The 13,309-nt window shown below is 46.9% G+C and overlaps 1 protein-coding gene across 1 annotated transcript in view; it reads right to left on the bottom strand.

The window, feature by feature from the left end:
* SENP3 (SUMO specific peptidase 3) overlaps window positions 1-13,309 on the bottom strand; it is a gene marked incomplete in the record, with an annotated part of 457,641 nt that overhangs the window by 254,844 nt on the left and 189,488 nt on the right. Inside the window, 1 exon segment of the mRNA XM_044077008.1 lies at window positions 11,149-11,463. Coding sequence (XP_043932943.1) covers window positions 11,149-11,463 — 315 coding nt within the window.

Raw genomic sequence — 13,309 nt, 5'->3', positions numbered from 1 at the left:
TTGTTTAGGTACCACATAACTGTGGTATTGTCAGTCTATTAATAGTTGTCCTGGATGTATTAGGTCCTTGAAGGCTGCCAGGGCATTTTGTACAGCTAGCATCTCTTTTTGATTGATGTAAAGATGCATTTGGTCCTTGGGCCACATGCCCTGAATACATTTTCCTGCCATATGTGCTCCCCCAGGCATAATCCGATGCATCTTGTTATTGTCTGCCTGGCTGTACGTAAGGGGAAAGGCTGTCCCTTGTTGTGGTGAAAGGCCTGGGACCACCATCGAAACTCCTGTTGTAGACAGGGAATCAAGGTTATGATTGTCTCTAGGCTGTGACAATACTGAGTCCAAACACTTTTTAGATACCATTGTAGTTTCCTCATATGCAGTTTTGCATATGGAATTAGTAGAATGCAGGATGCCATGAAACCCAGGGCCTGCAGAATTTTTCTTGCTGGGAGCTGGGTCTTTGTTGCCATTATTTGAAAGTAATGAGTCTGTTGCCTTTGTTTGTCTGGCGTGAGATAAGCCATCTGGCCAGTTGCATTTAAGCTTGCACCCAGGAATATGATCTCGCGAGAGGGCACTAGTTTTGATTTCTTTTCGTTTACTGTGTACCCTAGGCAAATTAGCAATCTTTTTACAAACGCCAGGTGCTTTAGAAGAATGTCTTTGCTCTCTGCTTGAATAAGGCAGTCGTCCAAGTAAGGATATATTTCTATTCCTTTTTGTCTGCAAAATGCAATTACTGGTGCCAGGCATTTTGTGAAGACCCCGGGCGCAGTAGATAAGCCAAAGGGCAGTGCAGCGAATTGGTAATGCATTGAGCCTGCTATAAATCTGAGGTATCTTCCACACAATTGTCTGATAGGGACGTGTAGGTATGCCTCCTTGAGATCCAAAGTAACTAGCCAAGCCTCCTTGCCCAGCATGGGCAGAAGTTGTAGTGTTAACATTTTGAATTTTGGAACATCCAGGAAAGTATTTAGGACTGACAGGCCCAGTATTGGTCTCCAGGCTTTGTCTTTTCTGGGTACTAAGAAAAGTCTTGAGTAAAATCCTTGTCCCTGCTCTTCTTGTGGAACTTTTTGAATAGCTCCCATATCCATAAGAGCAGCAATCTGTTTTTGTGCCTCTGCCCATTGGTTTTGTGGCAGGTTTGGCATACCTTTTGGTTTTGGAAGCGTGTGGAAGTGGAACCTGTACCCGAGAAACTATATTCAGCACCCATTGATCTTGGGTGATCATGTGTCAATTTTTTGAGAAAAGTGCTAGCTTTCCCCCTAGGGGGTGCTGTCTAAGAGCTTGGCATTTGCAGAGGGAAGTCATTGTGACAGTTTCCTATAAGGTTGTGATTTATCTTCTCCTCCTTTGGGGGCTGAAGCACCCCATTGTTTAGGTCTGTAGGAGCCTTGGGGCTGAGATCTGCCTCTTGGGTGTCTGTATCTGCCTCTTTGTGGCCTGTCTGACACTGGAAAGGACCAATTTTTTGAAGGCCAGTTCCTGCTAAATCTAGGTGGTTGAACCTGTAAGAAATCTTTCACAGTTTGCATTGACTTTGCTTTATCCTCCATTTTAACACCTCTTCTGCCTTAACACCAAACAAAGTATCATGCTGTAGTGGAGCATCCAATAATTTTACTTTAACATGGTCAGGTAAACTTTGTTCTTTCAACCAAGCATGTCTTCGGATAACTGAGCCTGTAACTGCGGCTCTACAAGAAGCCTCTAATGAATCAAAACCACATTGCAGAGTATGCTTTCCCACTTGTTCAATTGCATGCAATAAATCCTGCATTTCTTTACTGTCAGGACTTTCTATATTTGTAACCATTTTCTGCTTTAACAATGACATGAGGTACTGTTGATATTTAAGCATGTGAAACTGACAGATGTTATGTGATCCAATCTCGCCTACATTCTGTACTGATGGGTTCGGAGCCAATCCTCGGCTCCAACTCTGCACGCTATACTATAGAGCGAAGTCTCTAATTGGCTGAGCTATTCTACATCCCAGGATGCACCACCACTACTTCCCCAGATCTCGTTTGCCGCTTGATAGCAATAGACGTGGTCTCGACTTGGCTGGGCTAAGTACTATTTACTGACAAGTTTTCTGTCAGAATTTCTCTAATTTTTCACCCAAAAGCCGTTTTAACAGCTACTTATCACTTGAGTGTTTTTTGTGAGGAAAGTTGTGTGAATTTTCGTAGCGTTAGGTTCCCGCTTTTATTGGTAGGGGTTTCCTCGCGCTCTAGTTCAGGATTTTTTGTGTTGTTAAAATTATTGTTAAATTTTTGGTGTGGTACTTGTTCCTCTAACATCTAGGTCCCGTTTTAGTTAGAGGGGCCTTGCCCTCGCGCTCTGTTAGAGCGTTGTTATAGTTTACCTGTCTGTCTGTTTCTGAGCTATAGGTCGAATCCTGCTTAAGTTAGAGGGATTTGGCTCTCAGTGCTTACTTTTTGTCCCCAGTTGGTTTTTGGTGTCTTTCTAGTGATGTCGAAAGAACATAGACCTTCGGGTTTTAAAAAATGTACCAAGTGTGGGTACAAGAGGTCTATAACGGATGATCACTCGCTGTGTGTTTATTGCTTAGGGCCTAAGCACCTTCAAGAGTCGTGCAGTGTATGCCACGCCTTTTCTTCCCGTGTCCTCCAAGAGAGGAAAAACAAATTGATATTGAAAGGGATGATCACCCCTTCCTTTGAGGAGGCTTTATCTTCTTCTCCCTCTCCTTCCAGGAAGAAGTCTTCGACTCCGACCAGTCCGTCGGAGCCAACAGCAAAGAAATCAAGGCAGGCTTCTCAGTCAGCTCCACGGACTTCGGAGCCGAGGTCGGAACGGTCTGCCTCGGTGCCTCCACCCTCGACTCCTCTGTCCTCGGAGCTGAGCGCTCGAGCATCGAGAGGTGGGTCACCTTCTTCAGCTCCAATGTTTTCGGAGCCGAGAAAGGTTGCACACTCAGACTCTTCTACCTCGGCGCCGAAGTCCCAGTCGGCTCCGTGGGAAATTACTGTGCTGGTGGAATCTCCCTCGGCGCCGATACTACTTGAGACTATTCGGAGCCGGTCCCCCAGTCTTTCGGAGCCGGCAGAGAAGTCAACTCGGGCCCGATCGGTCTCTTCTCTGTCTTCGAGGATGTCCGATTCGGATATAGACAGGGTGCTGCAAAGGCTGTTCCAGTCTCCAGTTTTCCAAAAATTAGTCTCGGCTCCAGCCCAGTCGGCTCCGGAGCAGATTGTCCACCCTGTTGTATTGGTTCCTCCTCCAACAGCCTCTGTGCTGGTGGAGGTTTTCGGGTTGGCTCAGACCCTTACTCCAACCCCGACCTTCAGGTCGGAGTTCGGTACACAGACCTCCTCGGTCGGCCCCGGGGGTGACGTTTCGGGTCCGATGCTTTCGGTCCAGAGCCTCCATCTCGGTGCGTCGGCTGCGGGAGTGCCGTCTACTGTTGTGGCCTCGGGGGTTGGACCTTCCCAGGACTCTGGGAGGGGGGGGGGGTCCGGCCTTCAGGGCCATGAGGAGTGCTTTGGCCAAATCTTCCTTGGCTACCTCCACCATCTCTCAGGCACCTTCCCTTGGCATGGAGACTAGTTCCTTTGTTGTCCCCGTCTCAAGACAGCGGAGCCCTGGGGCCTGAGGTCACCCCCATTGGGGATTTCTTCCTTCCTGGGGGGTCCTTCCGAGGCTTCTTCGGAGGAACCTCCCAGGAAGAGACAGTGTAAGAGGAAGCACGTCGACTGGCCTGATGAGTCTCTCACATCGGACCGACCTCGATGATGCGGAGGGGTCCCCCAAGTCGTCCTCGGATGATGTCTCCTTTGTGGACATCTTAGAAATCCTCAAGCAACGAGGCGACTGGCAGTCCAAACCCCCTTCTGCTGAGGAGTCTGTCTTCCTCAAGGCCTTCGGGGCTCAGCCTTCCGCCTCCTGGGTGTCTCTGCCCTTCGATGAGCTCCTGGATTTGATCTCTCTAAGGGCGTGGGAGCACCCGGATTCTGTGGAACCGGTGCCAGCTCGCCCGAATAAATTTCTGTCAGCCCCCCCCTGAAAAGGAATTTTTATCTAAAGGTGTGGCCGTAGATGCCCTGGTGGTGGCATCTGCTAGCCAGCAAGATGTGGCAGAGGCTTCGATGTCCGTCCAACCTCCTAATAGAGAGTCCAGGAGTATGGATCGGTACGGCAAGCGCACCCTTCAGTAGCCTTTACTTTAAGGTCTCTGAATTACCTGACGCACTTCACCAGACTTCAGAGGGATCTGGTCAAGGAGCTTTCAGATACCCTCTCTGGTAACCTACCCGAGCAGTTGGCCCAGACAGTTAGCTCTCAGTTGGCTACCCTGTCATCTATATCGAACTCGTCCATGAGGCTCATTTCATATGCGGCCGAGGGGACGAGTAGAGCGGCGGGTACAGGTGTTGCTCTACGGAGACAAGCCTGGCTCCGCCTGTGTCATTTTGCTGAGGCCTTCAAGTCCTCCTTTGCCGACGCTCCCTTTGATGGGTCCTCCTTGTTTGGACCTAAGGTAAAGGACACCTTGACCCGCTGTGAACAAGAGGGTAAGACTTTGACTGCCGTAGGGGCACGGTTTTCCACTCCCTTCCGGCCTTATCCCAAGGCTAGAAGAGGGGGGAAAATGTGGTTCCACAAATCTCAGAAGACTTACCCCTCACAGCAGGATGATCCCCCTTCTAGAGGCAGACGGGGGGGGGGGGGATTTTTCAGGAAGACGCCGTCCCAGAGGCGGCAGAGGCCCCCGCAACACTGGAGACCGCGAGTCCTTTCATGGCTCCTCAACCTTCCAGCATCCCTGAAGGATTGCCCAACTGCGCCGCTCCGGAGCCAGTCGGGGGTCGTTTTTCGAGGCACCTAAAGGCCTGGGAGAATATCACCCAGGACCGATGGGTGCTCCGGATCATTGCCGGAGGTTACAACATCTCCTTTTCTCAGCCCCCCCCACCATCCCGGAAAATCCCAGACCCACCACCCAGTCAACGGGATCTCGCAGCCATCGAAATTTCAAAGCTGCTTCAAAAAGGAGTCATCCAACCGGTCCCCGAAGACCAGACCGGATTAGGGATTTACTCAAGATTCTTTTTGGTGCCAAAAAAGACCGGGGACATGAGGCCCATCTTGGATCTCAGCAAGCTTAACCGTTCTGTCAAGAAGTCCAAGTTCCGGATGGTCACCTTACAATCCATTCTCCCGCTGCTGGAGAAAGGTGTTTGGATGTGCTCCACAGATCTCAAGGACGCCTATCATCACATCCTGATATATCAGGCATCCAGGAGACACTTGCGCTTCAGCCTGGGAGACAGTCATTACCAGTTCTGTGCACTGCCCTTTGGTCTCACCACAGCCCCCCGGGGTGTTCACCAAATGTTTGGCGGTGTTGACTGCTCACCTGAGAAGTCTAGGATTCCAGGTGTTTCCATACCTAGACGACTGGTTCCTAACTGCCACCTCCAGGCATCTACTCTTACAAAACCTAGCAGCCACTATTTCTCTAGGCAACTCCCTAGGAATCACCTTCAATTGGGCAAAGTCTGTGTTGCTGCCATCTCAGCGCAAACGGTTTATCGGAGTAGAGATAGACTCAAAGCAAATGCGGGTCTATCTTCCTACAGAGAGGATAGAAACATTACAATCTCAGGTCCGAGCATTGCTCTTCAAATGCCGAGCCCCAGCAAGGATGGTCCTACAACTGTTGGGTTCTATATCGGCTACCGTCCTCCTAGTTCCCTTAGCAAGATTGCACATGAGGATTCTCCAGTGGCTCCTGTCAGTCCAGTGGTCGTATCAGGATCTCCCTCTCAGTCACCTCATTATAATCACGGAGACGTGCAAACAGGACCTCCCATTGGTGGCTTCTGTCCTCCAACCCGGATCAGGGGCGACCCTTCGCTCCTCCACCTCCAGTGGCCACTTTGACTACGGACACCTCCCAGACGGGGTGGGGGGGACATTACCTGGGCAGGTCAGTCCAAGGCAAGTGGCACCCTGACGAGAGTTCCCTACACATCAACATATTGGAAATGAGGGCGGTGCTTCTATCGCTACAAGCACTACACAGTTACCTCCCCCAGGGCATGATTGCCGTTCAGTCCGACAACATGTCAGTAGTCTGGTACCTGAACAAGCAGGGAGGGACCAGGTCCTACCCCCCTTTGCAGAGAGGCCATGAAAGTATGGGATTGGGCTATTGCAACCAACCGTTTTTCTTGGTAGCAACACACATTCTGGGGAGATCCAATGTGATAGCCGACAGACTGAGCAGAACTATTCTCTGCCCGCACGAGTGGTCTCTGAACGACAGAGTGGCAACTCAGATCTTCAGAAGATGGGGGAACTCCTTGTTGCGACCTCTTTGCAACTCCCCTCAACACAAAATGTCTACAGTTCTTTTCTCTTACCCCAGTTCCGGGGGGGGGTTTCCCAAGGACGCCCTAGTCCAAGCTTGGCCCACCGGCCTACTGTACGCCTTTCCACCGGTTCCCCTTCTTCCCAGGGTGATCCAGAAGGCGATTCACTTGCAGTGCAAGATGATTTTAGTTGCCCCATACTGGCCTCGTCAAGTCTGGCTGCCCTTACTTCGGAAATACGCACTGGACGGTATATGATTCCTGGACCAGGTTCCAGATCTCTTGATCCACCAGTTGGGACAGCTGCATCAGTCCCTTCACTCATTGAGGTTAACAGCTTGGCTCCTCCACTTCCAACTATAGTCAGAAACCAGGTTTTGGACTCGGAAGTCATACATATCTTGTCCTCGGCCCACAAGAATTTGACTAAGAAGATGTATAACAGCAAATGGAAGAGATTCGCCATTTGGGCCCAACTCCGGGGATTAGATCCCATTACTGCCCCGGTGTCTGAAGTTTTGAAACTTGTAGCTTCCTTATTCAATCAAGGTTCTTCGGTCTCTACCATCAAGGTTCAATTAGCAGCCATGTCTAATTTTCATGAAAGTATAAACCCACCTTTGATGAGCAATAAATTGTGTAAAGCCTTCATGAAAGGTGCTGGGCTGCTACGACCTCCGATTTCTCATCCTGCTCCACCGTGGGATCTTAATTTCGTATTAGGTGCTTTGACCTCCTCCCCCTTTGAACCGGCAGCTACTTGCGACTTGAAATTTATTTCTTGGAAGACTGCCTTTTTGGTGGCAATTACATCAGCCAGAAGAGTTTCGGAACTTCAAGCCCTATGTGTCAAACCACCGTACCTGGGTTTTTCACAAGGATAGAGTATCCCTCAGGCCTAATCCATCCTTTGTTCCCAAAGTTTGTTCTAGTTTTTGTTTTCAACAGTCATTGGAACTCCCAGTTTTCTTCCCCAATTACTCAGACAGAGCGGAGTATATCTTCCATTCATTGGATGTTCACAGGCAATTGCGTTTCTACTTAGATAGGACACACCAAACACAGAAAACAGATCAGTTGTTTGTGTCCTTTTCAGACAATAAATTGGGCAAAGCAGTCATGAAGGTCACTATTGCCAAGTGGATCAGAGACTGTATCAGTCATACGTATTTTCTTTCTAATAGAGAGCTTACAACCACTGTGAAAGCTCATTCTACAAGGGCTATGGCTACTTCGACAGCCTTTCATTCCAAGCTTGCCATTAGTGACATTTGTGCTGCAGCTACCTGGTCTTCTCCTCGCACCTTTATTTCTCATTAAAAATTGGAAGTGGCATCTCGGGGGCGAGCTTCCTTCGGTTCCACAGTTCTCAGGAGTGTTTTCCAGTGAGCCACCCAGGAATCAGGTGCTAGGGACGCTGTCTCATCAGTACAGAATGTAGGCGAGATAGGATCACATAACATCTTAGTTATGTACTTACCATAACTTTAGATGTTTGGGATCCATCTCGCCTACATTCCTAATAACCCACCCTCCTTCCCCCTGCCTTGGAGATCAGAAGAGACCGGATGGTTCAGTTTAGCCATTTCATCTAGAAACACCTGGCAATGTTATTTCAACTGTCTATGACTGTGTGCGGACAAACAAGATCTGGGGAAGTAGTGGTGGTGCATCCTGGGATGTAGAATAGCTCAGCCAATTAGAGACTTCGCTCTATAGTATAGCGTGCAGAGTCGGAGCAGAGGATCGGCTCCGAACCCATCAGTACAGAATGTAGGCGAGATGGATCCCCAACATCTAAAGTTATGGTAAGTACATAACTAAAAGTTTAAAGCTCTTACAGCTAAAGCAGCAGAAGTGTAAACTTTCCCCCCCCCCATCTGTCCAGAGCTCTGGACTCTCTTATCTGAGGGGACTGGATTTTTGGCAGTGGAAGCCTTAACCCCCCTTAGGACCCTGTGAAATTGTTTCTGGGTCTACAGAGGGGTTTTTGTAAAGAAATTTATGAGAGTCAGGACCCTGTAGTACCTGTCTGGCTTTACTGGTGCAGGGGGTGGGGGTAAAGAATCTGGAGACAGACTGGATTCAGAAAAAACGTCTACAATATCAAGCACAGGGGGGATAGCCAGGGGCCTGTGTCGAGGCAATAAAAGGAAATCTCCGAGCCTTTTCTTGTATTCTGAGTAATCCTGGCTCTCCCAAAGGAAATGCTCCCTCATGGTGTGCAGGGTTTCCCCAAAAAAATAATCCTCAGGCGGTGAGGCTGAAGGAATGGACTCTTCAGCATCAGAGTCCTCATAGGGAGGGAGAGAATAACCCTGATCGGAAGAAGAATCAGAGGAAATGGAAACCTGATCAGAGGAATCATAGTCAGTGTCTTGCCTAGGCCTTTTGTCAGGAGGGGGATGGGAGCCCCTGATTAAAGTAATAAGGTCTTCGGCCATTTTAAGCATCTGTTTCTTTGGCATGGATGACTGTTCTGGAGAATGCTGCACTTGTTTCCTTGTCTTTAATGGTGTTTTGGACTTTGCCTTTGCTGCTGTAGTAGCCTTAATTGTAAGCTGTGAAGGTCTGAAAACACCCTCAGAAGCCGGTGCCTGCTCAGCAGATCCGGACCCATCTGAGGGTATAGTTTCCGTAGGCCCAATACCTTGAGTTTCCACAGGCCTTGGTGTCTCCACGTGGCTGTCGGTTATGGCCTGTGGCTCTGAGGTAGCGGGTGTCAGAGGCTGCGAAAATGCCTCACTGAGAACCGGTGACTGGCCTAGAAGAGGCTTCGGTTTTGGACCTCAGATGCCTGTCTTTCTTTGTCTTGGCGTTTTTTATACATTCCGGTCGTTGGTTGTTCCGACGGCATTATATAATTAAATCGTCGTCCAAAATAATGTAAGGAAAAATCAAACAGACGTTTAATAGTGCGTTTATTGAATCTAGCACATAACCGACAACGTCGTGGTCAGGGCCTAAGCAAGGAATGCAGTAAGAGTGAAAGTCCTTATGAGGTATTTGCTTCCCACAACAAATACAATTAACTTTTACTGACATCGGTCTGGAGCAAGAAAAACTTTCCCCAATGGAAGTTTCCCCAATGGGGTACTTAGCTTTATTTTAGACTTCGGTTCTGAAATTCAATTTTGAAAATCTCAGGAGTCAGCCGACCGGCACTTGAACTGCTTTTGCGTCGGGCACCACGCAGCAAGAAAAACTGGAGAAAACTGCGTCAGCTGCAACTTTTATACCCCTGGAGCACTGACGTCAGGGAAGATGCGACAGCAACAGATGCCGGACCAAGACTTTGGAACTCGGGCCGACTACGGGTCGCCTGCCAGTAGGATAACTCAAGTGTATTGACTGCAACAGTGAAACACTATGAACATCTTGGGTGATAAGTCCTCTGCTAAAGGAACTTTTATATCTGTACCTGTAGAAGAAAGCATAATACCAAACCAGCCAGCCAAACCAAAAAGCACATGCATAATCAACAAAGTGATAGTTCCCAGATTAAAACAGTGTAAGTGTCTCAACAGGTTGCTTATTTGGTGCTAGAAATCAGAAAGTTGTGGGCTCTATTTTCATTAAGTGATTGAGTTTATTTTCCATTACAGACAGTGCAGCATTTTGGAGTACTGCACCCCTGACTCTGCAATCTTTTGGATGAAGCAGAAAACTGAGACCTCATCTGCCCGAGTGGGTGGTAGCTCAGACAGGAAGTGTCGAGGCACCTTTCACATATCAAAGAGCAGGAAATTTCCCTGGTGTCCTGGCCAAACTTCCTCTAGTCAGGATAAATACTAACTCAGGTCACACCTGAAGAGAGCACCAGCACAGTGAGAATAACCTGTCAGCTAAGAATTTAAAATAAATACCTGCCAGCAAATACTCAAAATAACTAATAGATGAAACAATGCAGTAAACCATTTGCAAATCTTGCTAAGGAAGATGGGGATAAGTTTGTTTTTTTCACACAAATGCGACTTGCTTTTCATACTTTTAAAAGGTTTGTAAAGGGCTACTGCATTGCTTTGCTGAGTTTGCTCTATATCCAGGACTTACATCAGTTTATATAAGCAGATACAGCTTTATATCTAGTTTTGTCTCTAGAAAATTTGTTCATTTACAGGTACTGATTACATGACTGCTGTCCTTTCAGTATTATTCCTTCCAGCAGTTTCCTCATATCAGAGTATTATGCGCATGTGTGCGAGAATTAATGTCTGCATGTTTTAACAAATACGGCTCAACAATGATGCCCTGTCTTTGTACAACTGTACTTATGTGGGTGTGCGCACTGATGTGCTTAGCTGAATATGCATATCTTATGTTAATTAGGTATCGCTGATAGCCCCTGATTTTAAGGTCCTTTGTCCCAGATTCTCTAAGCTGGAGGTAGAAATGTACGTATTAAAAACAAAAGATGCCACAGTAGAAGGCAAAAGGACGACACCAATTTAGATTTCAGATCGTAACTTATATGTGGGGGATGCTGCGTCTCAGAAGTTAACAGTATTTGGAACAGAAGTGGTGATATGGGTGTGGGAAGAAAACTCAAGGATTAGCAGAGACATTTGGATGGACTTAAAGTCTGGGCCTCTTTAGCTGAACAATTTAAAGCAGAAATATCAAGAAAAGCCCGGTTGTGACTGAAAAGATCAATGGAGCAGCCCACCTACCCAGTGAACAAACTGTAATTAAAACAGCTACTGGAAATGGCTAGCTAAGTTTGAGTAGAAGAGCAAATAAATTCAGTAGCAAACTGTACAAAGGAAGCAGTACTAAATACCCTAGCACTTACCTTGTACACAAGTAACATGTTCCTCTGTTAAAGTCCCGAGGAGGTTGACAGACTTCTCATTCATTTTTTCTTTGTTCTGCAGATCAACTGCTTCAGCTTGAAGGCTTTCCAACTCTTCCATTTCAGCACCACCTTCATGATGTTTCTCATTTTCAAAGTGTTTACTGTCAGTAGGAGGGCCCATGCTACAGACATTGCTTATCAAGATACTGCCGTTGGCAGATTCAGAGAGTAAACCAAGTTTGTTACTTAATGGTAAAGGCAGGGCACCATTTATTGAACCTGAAAATCCATTTGGCAAAGTGCAAGATGAGCCTAAGAGGATGGCAAAAAGCATAGTCAGTGGTTGAAAGTGATAGACACAAGCATGATCCATTAAAAAAATTCCGTAATACTTCTAAATGCATCACAAGGAAGTTTTAAATAAAAGCCGTTATCAGTGATGACTAAAAGCTTAAGACTAACATGATGCATTCCCAAAAGTGAGCAATTCAAATACCTCCTCCAGGCTAGTTTGAGAGACATGCACTAAATATACATGAATCTATGCAGTAAAGTAACTGCAAAGCGCAAAAGTTTGCTACTGACTTGCTGCACACCACTACCATTAGCAAAACATTCTACATTAAGACACGAATCAGAGCATTTCAAGAAGAATATATAAACTATGAAGACCATAAAAAATATCCATTTCATTAAAAAATACAAAAAAGTTGTGCACTCACCATAACGTTCCATCTGAGTTGTTCATTTGACTTCAACCTGTGGGAATACGGATCCAGTACAGATCCAACTCTCACATTTTCCTGCATTGGATCCAAGCTCCAAACTCCTCCCCTACTCATAATGCCCCTGTCTCCCTCCACCCCTCAGATAGAGTTTGCTGCTGACAATAGCATCCCGACCTAACCAAGGGCCTAACACCTTAGCAGTAGTACCCTGAAAGCACTAAAGGAAAGACAAAGGCTTGCCAAAGTAAGGCCTATGTCTCTTCCATGCAGTCTACCACACAGCCCGCATGAGGCAAGAGGAAGGAGGTTGAAGACAAATGAAAAGCAACAACTCAGATGGAACATTATGACGAGTACATAACTAACTGAAGTTGCTGTTTTCATTTGCTCTTCAATGTGTGGGACAGAGTCTCCAGCTACCAAAAGACCCTGGGAGGTCCTCATGGAAGGATATTCAGAAGTACGGCGGAGCCAAAGGATGCCCTGCCTCTGGACAGGAGAACCAACTTATTGTGCAAAATAAACATGTGCGAAGATGCCCAAGTAGCTGTAGAGCAATCACCACCCAAGGAAACCCTAGACCAAAAAGGCCATTGAAGTAGCCATAGACCTGGCAGAATGTGCCTTGAAATGACCTGGCAGAGATAATCCCTTTGCTTTATAGGCTAAAGCTATTCACTGAGATCTCCAACGAGCAATAGTCACCTTAGAAACAGATTTACCAAAAAAAAGCTTAGAAAAGGAAACAAATAGCTGATCAGACTTACGAAAGGACTTTTTTCTAGGCAACTACGCTGCTATCTGCATAAAACCATCAAGTAAATGCAATTTATGGTCTCCCTTATTCGGAGAGACAGGGAGATTGATGACCTGGTTTAAGTTATACTCTGAAGAAATCTGACACTCTTTTAGCTGAGGCAATAGCAACCAAAAAGGCAGTCTTCCAAGACAGGAACTGTAAACCCACATAGCTGCTGGTTCAAAAAGGGAAGACACCAAGGACTGTAAAACTAAAGTAAGATCCCAAGGGGCGTATTGTCCTTGACTGGAGGCGCAAGTAAAAAAAACTACCTTTTAAAAAGGCTTTACAAAGCTTGGAGGAGGTTAGGGAAGCTGAATCATCTTTTATATGAAAACTGGAGATAGCTGCCAGCTGAACCTTAACCGTTGAAAAACTGGCACCCTGATGAAAAATATCTGCCAGAAACTCCAAAACGGTGGGGGCTGGAGCAGTGAAAGGGTCCAAATCCTGCTGGGACACCCATATCAAAAAACATTTCCACTTGCTAGAATAGATCTTCCTAGTGGAAGATTTGTAAGCTGCTACTAAAGTCTAGCTGTCACTGGAACTGGAGCAACCAAACCGAAAGCTTCAGACTGACTAGATCTGGATGCGGGATCCCTGAGGGATGCGAGATCAGATCCGGAAC

This window comes from Protopterus annectens, chromosome 7.part0, assembly GCF_019279795.1.
Source record: "Protopterus annectens isolate FY-2018-M chromosome 7.part0, PAN1.0, whole genome shotgun sequence".
NCBI classification, from domain to species: domain Eukaryota; kingdom Metazoa; phylum Chordata; order Ceratodontiformes; family Protopteridae; genus Protopterus; species Protopterus annectens.
Note: the sequence above shows the minus strand (reverse complement) of the source record. Positions and strands in the feature narration are given on the sequence as shown.